The 17,931-nt window shown below is 34.4% G+C and overlaps 1 protein-coding gene across 6 annotated transcripts in view; it reads left to right on the top strand.

Annotated features, from left to right (window-relative positions):
* The window catches only part of LOC149566709 (uncharacterized), a 67,186-nt gene that overhangs the window by 14,196 nt on the left and 35,059 nt on the right, over positions 1–17,931 (top strand). For all 6 annotated transcript variants that reach the window (XM_089820043.1, XM_089820041.1, XM_089820042.1 and 3 more), the window contains exon 4: positions 13,168–13,271. In XM_089820043.1, the coding sequence (XP_089676169.1) occupies positions 13,168–13,271 (104 nt within the window). The remainder of the gene's footprint in view (positions 1–13,167; positions 13,272–17,931) is intronic.

The following is a 17,931-nucleotide window of genomic DNA, read 5'->3' as shown; positions in this document are numbered from 1 at the left end:
TTGATCGAATGAAATGGTACTGCAATTGTATGTGTTTGGTCTTTGAATGCAGAGCAGAATTCTTCTCATAATGAATGGCACTTTGACTATCTGTAAACAAATAATTATCCTTTTGAGGGTGTCCAAATTCTTCCAAGAAGAACTGAAGCCATATCATCTGCTTAGCTGCCTCTGTAGCAACAACATACTCTACCTTTGTAGTGGATAAAGCATTAACTTTCTGTAACCTAGAAACCTAGCTCACGGCTTCCTCACCAACAGTAAAGACATAATTTGTAGTACTCCGCCTAGTAGCAATATCCCCTGCCAAATTTGAGTCAACATAAGCCTGTAAATCAGTAGTAGAGCCCCCAAATTGTAAACACTTGCTAGATGTTCCTCTCAAATATCTAAGAATCTATTTGACTGCATTCCAATGCTCAATTTGTGGATGACTCATATATTTGCTAACGACTCCCACTACATGTGCAATATCTAGCCTTGTACATACCATAGCATACATCAAGCTTCCTACAGCTGAACCATAGGGTACCTTGGACATCTTATCCTCCTCTTCTTGTGTCTTGGGACACATCTCCCTAGTCAACTTCAAATGACCAGGTAAAGGTGTGCTGACAGCTTTAGCATTCTTCATAGAGAAACATTGCAACACCTTCTCAACATAATCAGTCTGAGATAGCATCAATTTTCTGTTCTTCCTATCTCTGCAAATCTTCATACCAAGGATTTGTGTTGCATGATCTATCATAGTTTTACATGAAGATTCCTAATTCAATGGAAGTGGAGATGCATGAGAACGACGGTATAATCTAATTTAATGTTAATAGTATGGTATGGGAAGTACTTTTTTTGCTGTCTTTAAGTGGTGAATCTAAGCAATGGCTTACAGTTACACCAATGTTTGAGGACAATTCTTCTTTGTATGAACTAGAACAAGCGGCTTCAAACAAATAGGCTTGAAAGGTAGAAGAGAACTAAGAAATGAAGAAGAGGAAGAAGAAGAAGAAGAAAAGAAGAAAAAGAAGATGGACAAGTATAAGAGTATACAGAGGATAGAAGAAAAAAGTTATTGTCTTTGTAAACCCTAGCAGCAAGTATAACTTTGCTAACATTGAATTAGACAAGAAGCTACATGTACAAGCAAATAACATCAAGGATTGTCGAATATTTGGTACAAATATTGAATTCTTTGAAGTTACAAAGTTTTTTATTGATAGATTCTTTTTGCATTCAAACTTATTGCTTTGGACACAAATGGGTTCAATATTGTTCTTGGTTATCCTTGGTTAGAATTTGTGGGAACAATATAGTTTAATTTGCAAAAGAATCTCATGAAGCTTTGGTATAGATTCATAGAAGGTAAAATGATACATTACAAGATATTGCATATAATGAAGCCCAAAAGAAAGTCAAGGAAGAGTATGTTAAAGAATCTAATGAAGATTGTGCTTTTGAATTAGAGAAGAAACAAAAGGAGCAAGGCATTGATAAAAAAAAGAGACTAGTAATTATATCAAAAGACAACAAATCAAATGACACAAATTGGTAACGCATCAGAGAAGGTTCTAGTGATAGCAAAGGGTTTGGTGTATAGCCATTTATACCATGAGAGGCAAGAATCATAGAGGAAACCATCACAAAGGAATGATATACAGGGAATCAAATAGCCAATCTCTATGGACCTACATGAAATCAAATAAACAATTATTACAAGTAATGGGGTCGTAGAATTTATGGTTACTCATGGAAGCAAAGGACAATTTACTAAGATAAGGAATGGAATCAAATGGGTCCAACAAAATATGGCTTAAGGATGACCGCTAGCCTATAATTGATAGTTGGGTAGGGCTCTACCCCGCTCGCTTCCAAGTCTGGGCCATAAAAAACTAGAGGCCGTAATTTGCAACTATAGATAGTAGGGCCCCGACACAACCTTAAAATAGTAGGGGGGGGGGGGGGTTAGGGCATGAAGGATTCTGGCAATAATAGGGCCCGAGATTCTATACGTAACATGCCCACCCCCCAACCAATGCAGGGAAGCAGGGTGGGAGGGAACTCTAGTTGGCGTTGGCCCCTACCTCCCCTACTATTTTAAGGTTGTGCCAGTGCGGTGGGATCCAGGCACTGTCAAGCAAAAGCCATGGAAAGAATGAAATATGAATGGTTAGATGATTGGTCAAAGTGTCATATTTGTAGTAACTTGTGATTGTCATGCTATCTAGCTTCTTCCTATGTCTAAAGATAAAACATAGCAAGGAGGGATGGCATGTTATGCTCCTAACAATGTGATATTATAATGTATCTAGGTGATTGAAGATGCTGACATATGGCACACATCACTTTAGTAATATTAGGTCATGTGAACATCTTGTAAGTAATTATATTAGGTCATGAATAGACATCCATTAGGATTATCCCCCTCTATTGCATTATTAGGAGGACATGTATATAAAGAAGGCAATTGTCATTGTAAGGATAGGCCTGGAGTATGATATTCCATTTGGGATTTCTTGGAAATATAGTGTGGAGTGGATACTTCCGTAAGTAGTGTTACCCTAGATCAAGGTTTTATTCTATTTTTGCATATATTGGATACTAGGGCATCTTGGCTCACAAACATCTCTTTTGTTTTGTGAGATCTATATTATTCCATACATTATTTCCGTTATTAAATTGTGGCTCATTGGTCAATGTGATTCACAATTATGATATAATAAAAAAAGAGGAATTCAGACACGACAATAAAAAATAAAGTACCAGAAGTTTTCAAAATAGAAGAAGAGTCTAATGAGAGGAAAAATGCAGTTGACTAAAGATTAGGTCAGTTAGATACGCAAAGCAAGAGTGTAGAAAAATCTTCCTGCAGAAGGAAGCTGTGAAGTTGAAAAGAAATGGTTGATAAAACCCAAAGACGGAGTAGCTGATGCAGAAGAAAGCTTGGATTAAGCAACACTCCAAAAGGGACAGTTAACAAAAAGTATATAAGTTTCCAAAATAAATCTAAGGAGGAGAATGTATTGTGAGGAAGAAAAATCCAATTGGGTAAATATTAGGCAAGTCAGATAATACAAAGCCAGAGAGTAGTGAAACATTTCTTTAGAAGGAATCTCTGAAGTTGAAAAGAATGGTTGAAAAAACCAAAAATAAGTGTTGATGCAGAACAAAGCTTGGATTAAATATCAGTCAGGAGTAGAACGGATAAATCCTTGTTAATCCCTATAGGAGGGTCAAAACTGAGGCTGATGGTGTCCTCATGAAAATGGTACTGGCAAAAAGAAACCATAGATTCAAATATTAGTTCTCGAGTTGTCTTTTTGGTGTTTGTATTTGTGGCTAACGTCTCCCTGCCTTTATTTCTATTTCTAAAATGTATAAATGATACATGAATTGAATGCACATACTTACCTTTTTTTTGGTAATATTTATGTGTTGCAATAAATGCATTTTGGAATTGTCGGTAGCTTTTAGAATTCAAGTTTATAAAGGTACTTAGTTTGACTTTTTATTTGTTGGATGTAGTGTGTCATTTCCTTCTTACTGGCATGTCTGTTTTGTCTTATAGGGTTTAGGGATCTATTTGTTGCTCCTTAATCTAAAAATATGACATTTACAGTAGACATATTTTTCTGCAAAGCATATTGGAAAGTAATGACTGGGAGGAGGTAAACGGACTCCAGTGATGAGATAAATATTATGAAGATTTCATGATTGTATTATTTTTAATGTCAAACTATCATCACTTGATTTTCTATTCCATTCTTTGACTCAGCAAATTGCCCTTGTGGGACATTCTTTGGTTTAGCTGCCATCATCTAGGGGTATCTCTTCCATCAAATTCAACCAAGATTTTAAGCTGGCACTGTCTCTTACAGTACGACTCACCCAGAACTGGATGTAGCAATTTATAGTTTTTCTCGAGTTTCTGAGATGGAAGGATGGGATTTGGTTGACATTAACTATTTATCCAAAATTTTGGGAATGGTCAGGGGATTGGCTATCTATCTATCTATATATTTGTTCTTCTAATGCTTATAAAAGTCATATTGAAAACACAATAAAGATGGTATACATCAAGAGTATTTGAGAATCACTTGTGCTACAACTGCTTGATGCAACGTCTTCAACACAGCCTTCACACAGACCTTTTTTAATTTTGCCTTTTAACCTATTCTAATGTCTAACATGTGGAAAACACTCACAGAAAGGCTTTAATGGATGTGAATTTTCCAAACCGTAGAAGCTTCAGATCAGTAGAGAAAAACTGAGTCTCCAATTGACTGACTTAAAATTCGTTTTTTTGTACTTAGAAGAATTTGCAGCTGTTCATTTGTGCAATATGCAGTTCTGGACAAAAAAACTTAAATAAGGTTGCTTGCGTTATGCATCATTGACATGATTAACAACAGGCAAAGGTCATCATGGCCATAATTTTGTTTTTTGGATTATTCTTGTAAAGACTATTAATCATAGTTGTAAACAAAGAAAACAGAGAAAAGAGAGATTAATTATTTTTTCTTTTTCATCCTAAAGGCTGGCTGTGGGAGGATATGAGCATATACCTGGGACAGACTGGCATCCCCTGGCATCCCCAAGTGGAGGATGTTTGCCATATACAGGGTGTTTCTTGGGACATATTCAAAAATCCTAAAAATAAAATGAAGGAACAAGTATGTATTTTACCTGCATCCCTGAGGCACCCCTTTTGAGAAAATGGCAAAAACTAGGGAGCATGTGTCCCCAGGGAACAGTGGTAATTACTTGATTCAACATTCACTATTTGTACATGACATGTCTCCTGAGAATTTTAACATGGGTTTCCATTATGAAAGCTTTGATGATTTACCACTTGAGCTCATCCCATTTGACATTGCCTTGTTCTTTCTTCTTACCTATGGTAGATCATTTGTGGCTGCTAAATATATATCTTACCAATATTTTTCTAAATTGCCTGTTCAGATTTGTTTGTTCAAATTTTCACCACTATGCTAATATTAAAGCAACATAGCAAATTACACATTAATGTTTAAATCCAAATAACATAAAAAAATGCCATAGTACACCACCATATCAATGTTTCAGCTCAAAAATAATAATGTCCACATTAATAATCAGCCATCACTAATCAAATCTCATAAAAAATCATCAAACATATGATCATTCGGGTGTTAAAAATTAGAAGCACAAATAATGCTACTAGCAATGTCTGCTTCAAGAAAGCCTCAACATCACTAGGTAGCCCCTGATAATCATCATCGATTATAGAAGTGCATCAAGGCACGGGCAATCGGATCTTCCAACTCCACAAGCTCTGGTTCAACATCCCAATGCTTTGCCTCCCTTTTTTTTAGGCATTGTCTCTGTGTGTTGCAAGCCTCAAGTTTGAATGCACATAGACCAATTCTTTCACCTTGTTGGAATGTAGTCTATTGCATTTTATTGAATGGATGATGGAGTATGTGCTCCAATTCCTCTTAGATGATGAACTAACAATCTGTCAAGATTTTCAATTTTGAAATTAGTGAGTTAAAGGTTTAGAATGATATATATATAAATTCAATATTCATCAACAAGAATTTAGTAATTAGAATCTTAAGAGTTAAGAACTTACTCGTGATAAAATTTGATGGCAATGGATTATAGGTGTTGGTATATTTCTCCATGGAAGTACCATCATTTGATCAAAAGATATCCACCATTTTGAAATCACATTTGATATCATGAGTATTGGCCTCCAGAATATTGATGTATGATATTCACCAAATACTCTGAATAACATTATGATATAATGATTCATGAGTATTGGCCTCCAGAATATCAACATATGATATTCACCAAATACTCTGAGTAATGGCGTGCATAATATCAACACATGATATTCACCAAGTACTCAACAAAGTTTGATAATACATTTGATATCATGTGTATTGGTCTCCATAATATCAACACATGATACTCATGTAGTACTCAATAAAGTTTGATATCACATTTGACATCATGAATATTGGACTCCAGAATATCAACACATGATATTCACCAAGTACTAAATAAAGTAATGGCTTGCGGAATATCAACATATGATATTCACCAAATACCTATCACATATCTATACAAGCAACTCATAGACTGCCAAGTGAATGACATCTAACACTTGGTTGTTGACTTACAAGATATAATCCATCATGATCTGTTTCAACATTTACATAAACTGTATATCATGACTTAAGCTATAGTAAGATTGTCACTTTCCAATAACTTTCGCAAATACAAGTGATAATCATCACTTCCTCATGGTGTACACAAGGGGTAGGCACGTTAAATCATATAGTCACACACATGACTCCAAAAGTTTTACATGAAGTCAAAACTCCCTCAGATTTTGATATGATCAAGATCTTCAAAGATCAACCGAAACATGTCCTCTATTTGCTCCTTCAAACGAATGTGTCAGACTCCCTTTGAACATCAATCTTCTGAGCTCCTCATCTAGTGATGCTTTTGATGGAATGTTAGACTCCCTTTGGACCTAATATCAATCCTCCTTTTCTTGCATGAGCATACTCGGAAAAGATCGAGGCAAATAGCTTTTATAGCACGTATTGAAATAAAAGAATAAAAAAGACTAACATAATACTCAAGAATAATTTTGCTTAATGATATAAGATCATTCCAATGTAATATAGATAAAAATCTACATAAAATACATACTTTGAACATATATATATATATATATATATATATATATATATATATATATATATATATATATATATATATATATATATATATATATATATATATATATATATATATATGTATTTTTTCAATCTTCCAAGTATATATCTTTAATCTATGTTTATGTTTTCAACATATTAGTTCCTTATTAATACCACATAAAAAATTCCAAGGTAACCAATCTCACTTATATTCATAACAAATTTCTTAGAAAATATATTTTACTTTATATACATATATATAGAATCATCATATATCTCCGGTTATATTATCTCATATAATATAACAAAGAAATAATTATTAGTTCTTGCCTACGGCAGGAAATCTTATGGAATCATTCAGTTCCAAAAAAAACTATAAAATATATTACTTGAACCAATGAGATTCAAATATTTTTTTCAGTTGTAAGTTTTTTATAAAGTTTGAATATTTTGATTATTTTTGAAATGAAAAAAAGCTATTTAACTAAAATCTTATTGGCCCTCACTAATAATAATAGGGGAGATAATTAATTTTTGAAACAAAAAAATCAAGAAAATTTAAAGCTCTAACTTTTAGCATTAATTGTGCAATTAATGAATGAAAATATCATAAAAGATGATGTGACACTACATTTACTTTATCAGTTCAAGAATTTCATAATTTAAATTCTTTATTATGATTGCAAATATTATAAAAAATAATGTGACATTAGATTTACTTTATCATTTAAGAATTTGAGAATTTAAATTCTTTATAAAGTTTGAATATTTTTATTTTATTTTTTGAAAAACTAGAATAGTATTTAATTAAAATCTTATTAGATCTAACTAAATAGCAATGGAGAAATTCAATTTTTAAAATAAAAAATCAATGAAAATTTAAAATTTTAACTTTTTCTATTAATTGTGCAATTAATATGATTATTATAAAAGATATGTCACACCAGACTTCACTTTACCATTAGTCAAATTAATAATAATAGAATGTGCTAACTCAAAATTTTTAAATTCATTTTGTCCTTAAAGCATTATCTTTTAAAATAATTAAAAATAATAATAACTAAATAATGTAACAAAGAATTTTAAAAACTAAAAACTAAATAATGTTACAAAGAATTTGAAAATGGTAGTTATTGTAAGTACAATTATGTTTATTGTTTTTGTATTTAAAATTTAAAATATCTTATATCATTTTTGGGTGTCAAGTTGTTCATTAAATATTTTTTTATAAATAAAAACTTACAATGCTAATTACTAATGATATTTTGCAATATATATTGAGAACTATTAAAAAAATATTATCTTTTATTGAAATGTACCTATTTTCCCATGTGAATGAGTATAATTATATTATTCAGTCATTAAATATAAATTTTAGTTCTAATATTAATTCAAATTATTTAAAATATATAAGCTTCTCAATTCTGTTAGTTAAATATTCTTTACATTTTTCAATATTTTTAGTTAAATATTTTTTATTATCAAATGCAACCTCTTTTACCATTAGATGAAAACGTCCTTCAAATTTTCAATAGTTCTCCTAAAAGTTCAAAAAAAAATTATACATACACAAATTCTGTTTTTTTTTCCTTCAAACTTGTACGCATATTTACAAAAAAAAAAAAAAAAAACATATCATGCTTAATTTCTATTTATGAATTAAAGACCAACACCAAAAACTTCTTTCCATGTCCTTGTGCCAACAACACCACCAAAAGCAAAAACTTTGGCGCTTGCGCCTCTTGTTAATAATGACACATATTAATATACCACTATTAATACTTTATAATACTACTAACAATATCAAGGAACTTGGAACTTGATATAAGTTATGCACTTACCTTAATGGGATCGGTTCCTTTTCCACCCATACGTCATCTCCTTCGATATTATAACATATTATCGTCTTCTCTCATCTTATGACATGGAAAGATTATAATCTTCCCTTGGACTCTGTGTCGTCCTTCCCTGCTTGATCTACGTGCCGATTAGTCTCACCATCAATCGACCTTCCTTCATATAACATTAAAGAAATAAAAAAGTTTGTCAATGAAAAATTTCACAATATTTTGTGGACAAGACGCATAGGGCGGAAAAAATCCTATTACATTAAAAAATTTAATCCCACTTATAGTCATGATGAAAAGGCCTATATAAGAGCACCTATTAATTGGAAAGCAAACTTGCCCAGATAATATAAGAATTTAATCCAAACTTGCCCAGATAACATTACAGAAATAAAAAAGTTTGTCAATGAAAAATTTCACAATATTTTGTGGATCCTATTACATTAAAGAATTTAATCCCACTTATAGTCATGATGAAAAGGCCTATATAAGAGCACCTATTAACTGGAAAGCAAAAATGTTGATGGCACAACTTAGAACTAGTTCACATCAGCTGCGATGTCAAACTGGTAGGTGGCAAGTTATAAAGGAAGAGTGGGCAGACAGAACATGTTTATTTTGTAATATGGGAATAGTTGAGACAGAGCAGCATTTTGTCAAGGACTGCCTGGCTTACAATGACATCAGATCTGGTTATACAAAAATATTGCAGAACAAGGACTTCAAATATTTATTCGAGGAAGATCAAGTGAAGAGAGCAACGGATTTGATTACCAAACTTCAGAGAAGGAGAGACAAGTTATCCAAAACTTTACAACTGACTAGTTCCGCTCCTGACTTGGGAGGGTGATTGCATGGGTCCCATAGACTACTTTAGTCTCGTGGACGTCATTAAAATCTATCATATCATATCATATCATAACCTTTCTCTCTATGTCTTTACCCGTTGGTAGTTCCCCGTGAGAGTGTCGCATATATTGAACTGTCCTTCCGTATATTAGTGGGTCGTATTCGGATGAATAACCCGTATTCTTCCGCAGGCGGCAGTTAATGGTATGTCCATGTAATTCTTCTCACCAATCCATGATTGGCCCTGACACGTCCCATGTTTTGCTCGGGAAACAACCAATCGCTACAGTCTGCACTGCCAGAAAAAATCCAATCCAATCTTTCCTTCAACGTCTTCAACATGCAGCTGTCCTCCATTATTTGTATTAACAATCTTACGGAGGATAGATGTAGATGCTTATATCGCATTTATCGACCAAGCTCATAGCAAGGCAATATTCCCTGAGGCTTTTGCAATACATTATACATCCACCGTCATGCTGAAATGATTATGGAAATTTATTATTACTACTGTTGATATCAGAAGTTGTTTCAACAGGTTGAACAACAGTTGTTTTAATGCATTTTCATGGTGATTTCTTCTCAAACATGACAATTTAGCTGTTACTGTGCGAATCGGGTACTTTAGCCTCAACAGACGTTCTTCGTGTGAGGTTTTCCTTAAGAATATGCCAGAATTTTCCAGCAACTCTGTACACTTTAAGAGAACGAGCCCCTGTTTACTTTATGTTAAAACGGGCTGAAAAATAATATATTATTTTCTCACATGTTGCATATAATATAATAATAACACAACCATTTATGTTTGTGGTGTAGTCCAGTGAAATGAAAGCTGGCTTATTGAATCTGACTGTGAGACCGGGAGAGAATGAATGAAGTTTGAATGTAAATGCAGGTGATATGGCTTGAATCAAGAATTCAATTCATACACGCCATGACTGATAGACTGTATTGAAATTTGCATAGACGAGTCTTTCAAGGTCCAATGGTGATTTGCAAAGAATTATTAGATAAGATAATACTGGTCGCTCCAAGATGCTTCCTCTTGATTTCTGATCGTTGCCGACATGAATGATCGCTATTTTCTCTCTCCTCATCTTCTATCTGCAATAAATTATCCTTTGTGTTAATCATATACTCTGTCTCTGATATTTACTAAACTCTTGTATCCTTGGAGTTCTAACCTGGCTCTGATACCATGTTGGTTTTCATGGATATCTGCAAATGTACTAAGCACTGCTGGATTGGTATTTGTGTTCTAAGGGCATCAATCTCTCTCTATACTGTGGATGAGATTTGGAGAGACATGTCCCTGTCTATTCATTTTAATTAATATAACAATTTATTATTTAATTACACAAACAAATATATATATATATATATATATATATATATATATATATATATATATAACTTCAATTTAGTCTCATGACTTTATCCAACTGAAGCTACCAAACATTAACAGGGAGAACTGGGTAGCTTAGCTTTTTAAAGATTTCTTGCAGTCTTGCTCTGACTTTTGAAAGAAGTCGGTGATGTGTCAGTGCTTAATATGTTAAAACCCACAAAATATAAGTCAGTTGGTGATGTGTCAGTGCTTAGTATGTTGAAACCCACAAAATATCTGGGGAGCCATAACTTGTGTCCATAGAAGAGGAAGGATTTTACAATTTCTATGGCCAAGAAGGCATCTTTTGATGTTTATATTCTCAACTACTGTAATTAGATTTATTGCAGTCTTGCTCTCCTGAACAATCCTGACTTTTGAAAGAAGTCCGTTGGTGATGTGTCAATGCTTAATATGTTAAAACCCACAAAATATCTGGGGAGCCATAACTTGTGTAAATAGAAGAGGAAGGATTTTACAATTTCTATGGCCAAGAAGGCATCTTTTGATGTTTATATTCTCAACTACTGTAAAATTATGTTGAGTTCAAGAGTTTATATAGCGTAATGAAAATATTTAGGAGATATGTGCAATGAATACTTACAATTAGAAGAAATAAAAAAGGAGATGATTGAATACAATAGCGCAATCTCTATGCATATTTACCAAGGGCAGCATGATAGTTAAAAGTAACCTACAATAGAAAAAAATAAATTTCCAAATTGTAAAAAAGAAGTCACTTGTTTTTTATTTTCTCTCTGTATGTATTAAAAGCTGGTTTTTTAGGCAGTGTAATTGATTAATGAACCACCATGTTGAAACTTAGTTGACCCTCGCCCCAAAAAGTCTGTATGAAGAAGTTTTTCATGCTATGGTATATCTGATCGTGAAGATTTCTATTTCTTGTTTTCTTTGCTTTTTTTAACATTAGAAATATATTTTGGCCTAAGTTCATTTGATGTAGAATCAGACCTTGCATATTCGTCATATGTTTTTCTATGAACACCTTTTAGTATATCAAAATCATAATGTAGCTCCTTTATCAAGGCTCACGTCTGAGAGCACTGCAAGTCAATTTTTATCTACCTTCCTGTACTCCTTGTGCTCCGCATACACACATAAAAATGACAAAACAACTGGGCAAGCTTTTGACTTTCAGGAATAAACTAAGGCTGGTGGAGGTAGCTGATTCCTATCCAGTCCTCCAAGTACATAATTTTATTGAGTTATTTCTGCTATTGGGGATGTATACTGTTCATATATTAGCTGTTATTTTGCCAATCATTTGAAGTAAATCTGGCCCTTGGAGTCAAATGTCTCACTTAACGTATATCTTCATTCTGCAGTTGTACTCAATATCTGAGATGTTTTAGATCAGAGCATTTGATGTTTTGAGTCAATCATATATGTTATGTCTTTCCTCTCCAAAGCAATGAATCTTCTTTTTTTCTTATCCAATGCAATGGATATTCTTATTTTTCTTTTGAGCATTTATATTATCGAGCTTTCATTTAAAGTCATCAGCCACTTAAACATATTGCAAGTTCCTCTACAATTTTCTTGCCTTCCCTGTCTGATCATATGTATAATTGTCTCATATCGTCTTTATATTGGAAAAATATACATTCCCTTGCCTTCTTTGAGATTTTATAAAAAGCTCCCTATTTTGAGATTCTAAATGCTTTAGGATATTCGGTTAGCAATGATTTTAGATTTTGTTTTTCTCTGAATTCTTTTAGTTTGAACCTCTTTCTATTTCATTTTCCATGAACATGGCTTCTATGGTTAAGTTATCAGAACATTTCCTGGACTGCCAACTCCACTGCCACGGCCATGTCTAATCCAGGAAAAAAACTCTTTCCTAATAAGGTTGACTGGTCAATAGACTATACATAGCTGCAGAAATTTGGGGATCAGTAGGCACCAAAAATTGAGACAATACAAAAAAGCAACAATGATTAATGTATGATTTCTCTTTTCTAAGAGTTAATATAAGGGTAGGTTTTATTATTGTGTGTCTGACGTAATGCTTATTAGTTTCCCACTTCTCTTATAACTGGGAATATAAATGAATGTATTATACATGGCTACTTAGACATCAGCACAGTACCTCCTATTTTTACTATTGCACAACATTTCAGCCCCTTTTACAGAAACGAGAGCAGATCTCTTTAAGGGGTAACATTTTGTGCTTAAACTTAATCCAAGTTATTGTAGATATGGTCTTAAGTTTAAGCTTACTTGGTTAATTTGGATGTATTATTGTCTAAAATTTCTTTCTTTTTGATGTTGATGCTGATGCACATTCTTTTTTGTCACTGGTTTCTGATTTGCATGCTGGGTAAAGAAATCTGTTTTCTTGAATGATCAGGGTGTGGATCCATCTGTAAGAGCTGAAGTTTGGGAATTTTTGCTTGGCTGCTATGCACTTAGTAGTACTGCAGAGTATCGGCAGCAGTTAAGGATGGCCAGAAGGTTATTTTTAAATTTTTATCCATCCACCGGTTTTGATTTTTCAACTTTATGTAAACACTAACATGTCAATCTTATTGCAATGTTTTGAAGTTGTATTTTCAAGCTATCAGCTATTTACCTCATATATTACCTCAACTAAATGTCTCCTTGATTCTAACTTTCTTCAATACAACTATATTTAGAGGTCATACACATAAATTTAATTATTTATTGGTTGATGGAAAATTCTTCCAAAATATTGTAAGTTGCCTGATTCTCCATAATGCCTCTCCAAACCTGAACTGAAGTAGTTCTTCCCTGGAACTCTCAGATTCTCTTACTATTCCTGGTTCTTATACTTCCGAAAATATTCTCTATTCTTAATATTGGTTCCTTCCTCAGAAGCTCTTTTAAAAGCTGTTTTCTGATATGTTATATTAAGAACCTAACTTGTGTGGGTTGTTTCCAGGGTGAAGCCATGGCAGGGTGCTACTGATAGTTTATTTAATTTTTTAAAAATGAATTGAACTAACTAAACCTAAATTATAATCATTATTTGTAAGCTCAAGGTGTTTTCAAATTATGTATTGTTTTAGTTATTTATAACTTTATTATTTGTTTAATGGTGATTATGTACAAAGTCTTTCAATTGAAGGTTTAATTAATGTGATAAACAAACAGGATGGGAGAATTTTAGGTTTCAAATTGGTTAGGTGGAAAACAGTTATGTTGAAGAGATCTTCAGTCGTTGGAGGTCCTCAACATTCTAGATGTGCAGTTGTTGGTTGTGCTATGATGGCCCTCCTACAAGGGCAAACAGGAATTCCCCATAGGAATGTAAGGTATAGGAATGCAAGCATCTGTTTATGGAAAACCCTGGATCCACGTCGAGGCATTGTCAGAAATGTGTTCACTGCTTTCGTCTTAGGTTCTATTATAGAAGCACAGAGGTCTTCTTTGTCTTGATTGGCAATGGTAGTTTCTTGTAAGGGGTAAAATCCTAAAGTGTTTTCTCAATCTGTCATCTGCTCCTGGGCAGAAGGAATTAGGACGGCAAAATTTTGCTTCTTTTTTTTTATACTCTTCCCAGGGGATTCTAATTAGTCAAATTTCTTTCAAGCTTACCAAGCCATAGAGCTTTTTTATTTCTTATGCTTGAGCTTCTTGTTTGTCGAGCTGGAATACTGTATACACCCCAAATCTTTTCTGTGGGAAGCTTCAACCATCCTTGGCTGATATGTGTGTAAAACTTTTACTTCTTCCCTTGGAATTCTGGAGTCAATTTTGCTTAGAAGACACTGGCAGATGTTTGGGAGTCTTGGCAAAGATTAATTGTTCCTTTTTCGATCCTTTATATTTTTCTGCACTAGTCTGAATTTAGAGAGACTGTGACCTGTATTACCTAAATAGATCTGTCATTGCACTTATGGATTCTTTAAATTCAAGAGCTGGACTGCGAGAATCGTTCCTTTATCATGTCTCCTGCTATAAAATGGGCCACATTGCTAGCTCGTTCCTTTTTAAGCCAAGGTTTCCATCATAAGCTTGCTTATGTTCTTCTGTCAATGACTCAATTGGTAGGATTTGGAAAGTTAAAGCATCATCTAATCCAGGCAAAAGTTTCTCTTTTAACAAAACCATCGATGGTTCTTCACTGATGAAGCGAAATATCCCTCTTCAAGTGTTCATTAAATATGCTGACTCTTTCCAAAGAAATAATTCCTTTTGTTTTAGAAGCTCTTTGTCATCTAATTGGCACTGTACTTGAGTTAGAGTCTGAGATGCCTGTGGTAGATATTTAAGTTGAAGTTGATATTACCCTTAAAATTCTGACTAATGTAAGGGAAATTTTCTTCCCTGTTTTGGATCAATGTTTGGATTGAGGCATCTTGATGGAGAATGGGGTCCTTTTCAAGGAGCTTAAACAGCACAATGTTCCTCAAGCCTGAGCAATGGGAAAGCGAATGGTTTGCTTTCAAATCTGGGAAGTTGGGTTCAAGTCAGCTTGGTAGGTTTTGAAAGCTGGTTGATCAGGAAGAGAAGAGGTTTATAAAAAAAAGTTCTAAGTTTATAAGATTCATAGTAACATGGGGACGGGTCCTCCCCTCCTTTTTGCCCCATGCATTGGGGACTTGGGGACTTTGTTCCCCTGTGCTCAGTGGTGCCACCATATTCCACCACCTCGCGTGAGGATGGTGGACGTCCCGGTGTTAACTATTTTCTGATATGACTATTTATGTTCAATGTTTGATGTTCCAATTCAATGCAATGTTCAAGTATTTACTCTTTTACATCTTTTTATCTTATATTGCAATAAATCTTTTCATAATTAGCATTTTAAGTGCCATATGTATAATATATATAACCCCCTTGGTCCTCCCATCACCGTCGTCCTGCTATCCCCAAATTAAGGTCTGTATGTCCCTCTGTCCCAGAAACTTGTCTCCCGTTCCCCCGTCCCCCTGTCCACCAGGGTGGTGTAACTATGATAAGATTCTATCAGGACTAAGGTTGAGGCTGGTTTGCAACAAAAAATGAATGACTTCTTTTCAAGGCTGAAAGGAAATGCTCTCTTTTGTATAAATCAATCTTCTATTTTGGAATGTTATGGGTCTTAACTCACCTAACATATGGAATTCGCTAGATTCAAACTGTCTTTTCCTCCACTCCTCCCTTCTTCCCTTCCTCCTTTATGTTCCTTGGCCAGACTTTCTACTTTTAGAAAGTCACAGGAGGAATTTTTGGCAGGCTGTGTATGGATTTCTATTTTTTGTTTTGCTCAGTAGGTGCCTGGATATATTATTTGGCAATAAAGTGTAGTTCAAAGATTTATAATTAAAATAACTTTATTTTTGGGTTGGTAGAATATTAATTTCATTAATAATAAATTGGGATTTAGTCTGGCCTGAATCAAGAATGGTTGCAAAAGGGAACCACCTCTCCATTATCCCTTTGTCTAGGATGAAACTCAAGAACCCAGTCAAACAACTAAGTCACCCTGATGGCTCCATCTTTAACATGTGAGCAAAGGATCATGTCGAAGGCTTCACCCTTTTTTGATTTCTTCTACTTATTTCCTTTCACAATTGCTGTCCTTCCTTCGTCTTTGCTGCCACCTTTTGCCACTGCAGAAATGCTTCGACTAGGCTTCTCCCTTCCCCTCCATGATCAAAACAATCACCTTCCACTATTTCAACATCATAACTAGATACATCAATGGCCAACTTTACCCTGACTTTCATTCCTTCTGAAGCCATACAAGAAGTATCAAACTCTCCCCCTAGTATCACGGCATGTGTTATCTCTTGGCTCGTCTTCTTCCCTTATCTCAGGCCTCAAAAAAGTTAGACAAATCTTTTCCGGGGTTTTTATCCCCAAAGCTTGCTGACTAATTTTAGATGTCTCTCTCAAAGCGAATTCTGAGACAATTTCAGTATTCTTTTCCATCTCCATCTCAAGGGAAGCATTAACACTCAATTTTCACAACTTTTCTCCAAATTATACATCTGAGAGGAACATTCCTCCCACCAAGTGGCTTGCTTATGAGAGCTCTTTTCTTTGTAATTGGCTGCAACATGATTGGTCTGACAACATTTTCTACACCTAAATGGGATTCCTTTATAGTCCACAGGCTGCTCCCAAGCCTCTTTTGCCAATTTAAAGAGAGATCAGCTGGAGGATTTTTCGACAAATCCATCTCGACCAAAATATGAGCAAAGGTTGTATGCAAGAAGTCTTGAGAACCCTCATCAACCCCTAGGAATCTACCCAATATATTGCCAAAAGCCTCTAGCAAGAATCACACCAAAATGGAAGCAGAAGATTTGGGAGCCTTACCCATACCGGAATTTTATCAAAAGGTTCAGAGTCTGGGTTGAAAGCCGGGTACTAAGGCTTTAGCAGCAATACATATTTCTTCTCCTAGCATGAGTGAGATTCACAGAGGACTTTCTTTGTGTCCTGCATATTATCAAAAACCACTACAAAAAATCCTCACACTCCAGTGTATATCTGCATCTCTCCATCTACATTGAAGGCCAGTGGTATACTTTGAAGACAGGCTAGTGGTATAATTTAAATCCTTTGAAGTTACTCCTCTGCATCCTATGAATCAAATGTGAATCCTTGCAGCTTCCATTTGCATTGCTTGAGGGTTGCTCAAATCCACATTGGCAAAAGAAGCCTCCTGATTTACCTGTTGCCAATCTTCACCAGGTGGCTCACACCTCCCTCTGATGTTTTTGACTGCAGACTGGGCAAAATGGGAGTGCTCATTGTACTTGCAGGGGCGCACAAATGAGTCCCCATTCCCTTGAGAAACAATGGCGCCACATTGAAACAAGGGACAAGGCACAGCAACGTTGCTTAATCCTTCAGACGCATACCTTGAATTGTACAAGGGTCGTCTCCAATAGAGATCACAGCCCCTCACAACTACTGCAAGCCCTAGTTGTGGCTGGGACTGACATCACAGAAGAATCTAGATGATCTGTTCTTATCTTTTATTGTCTTGTCTTATTGAAATAACTTTATTATGAAAGTTATATATAACGTTGGACTTTAGTGGTAATTTAATATGAGCACCTAAATGAGAATTATGAAGTAGCTTTATTTTGGTGATTAGGGAGTTACAAGGTTAAATTAATTTAATAAAGTGTTTTATGGAGATAGGCATCAGTCT

Source organism: Cupressus sempervirens, chromosome 3 (assembly GCF_028749045.1).
Source record: "Cupressus sempervirens isolate cs-2001-9-10 chromosome 3, ASM2874904v1, whole genome shotgun sequence".
Lineage (NCBI taxonomy): Eukaryota > Viridiplantae > Streptophyta > Pinopsida > Cupressales > Cupressaceae > Cupressus > Cupressus sempervirens.
This window is presented reverse-complemented; position numbering and strand designations above follow the sequence as displayed.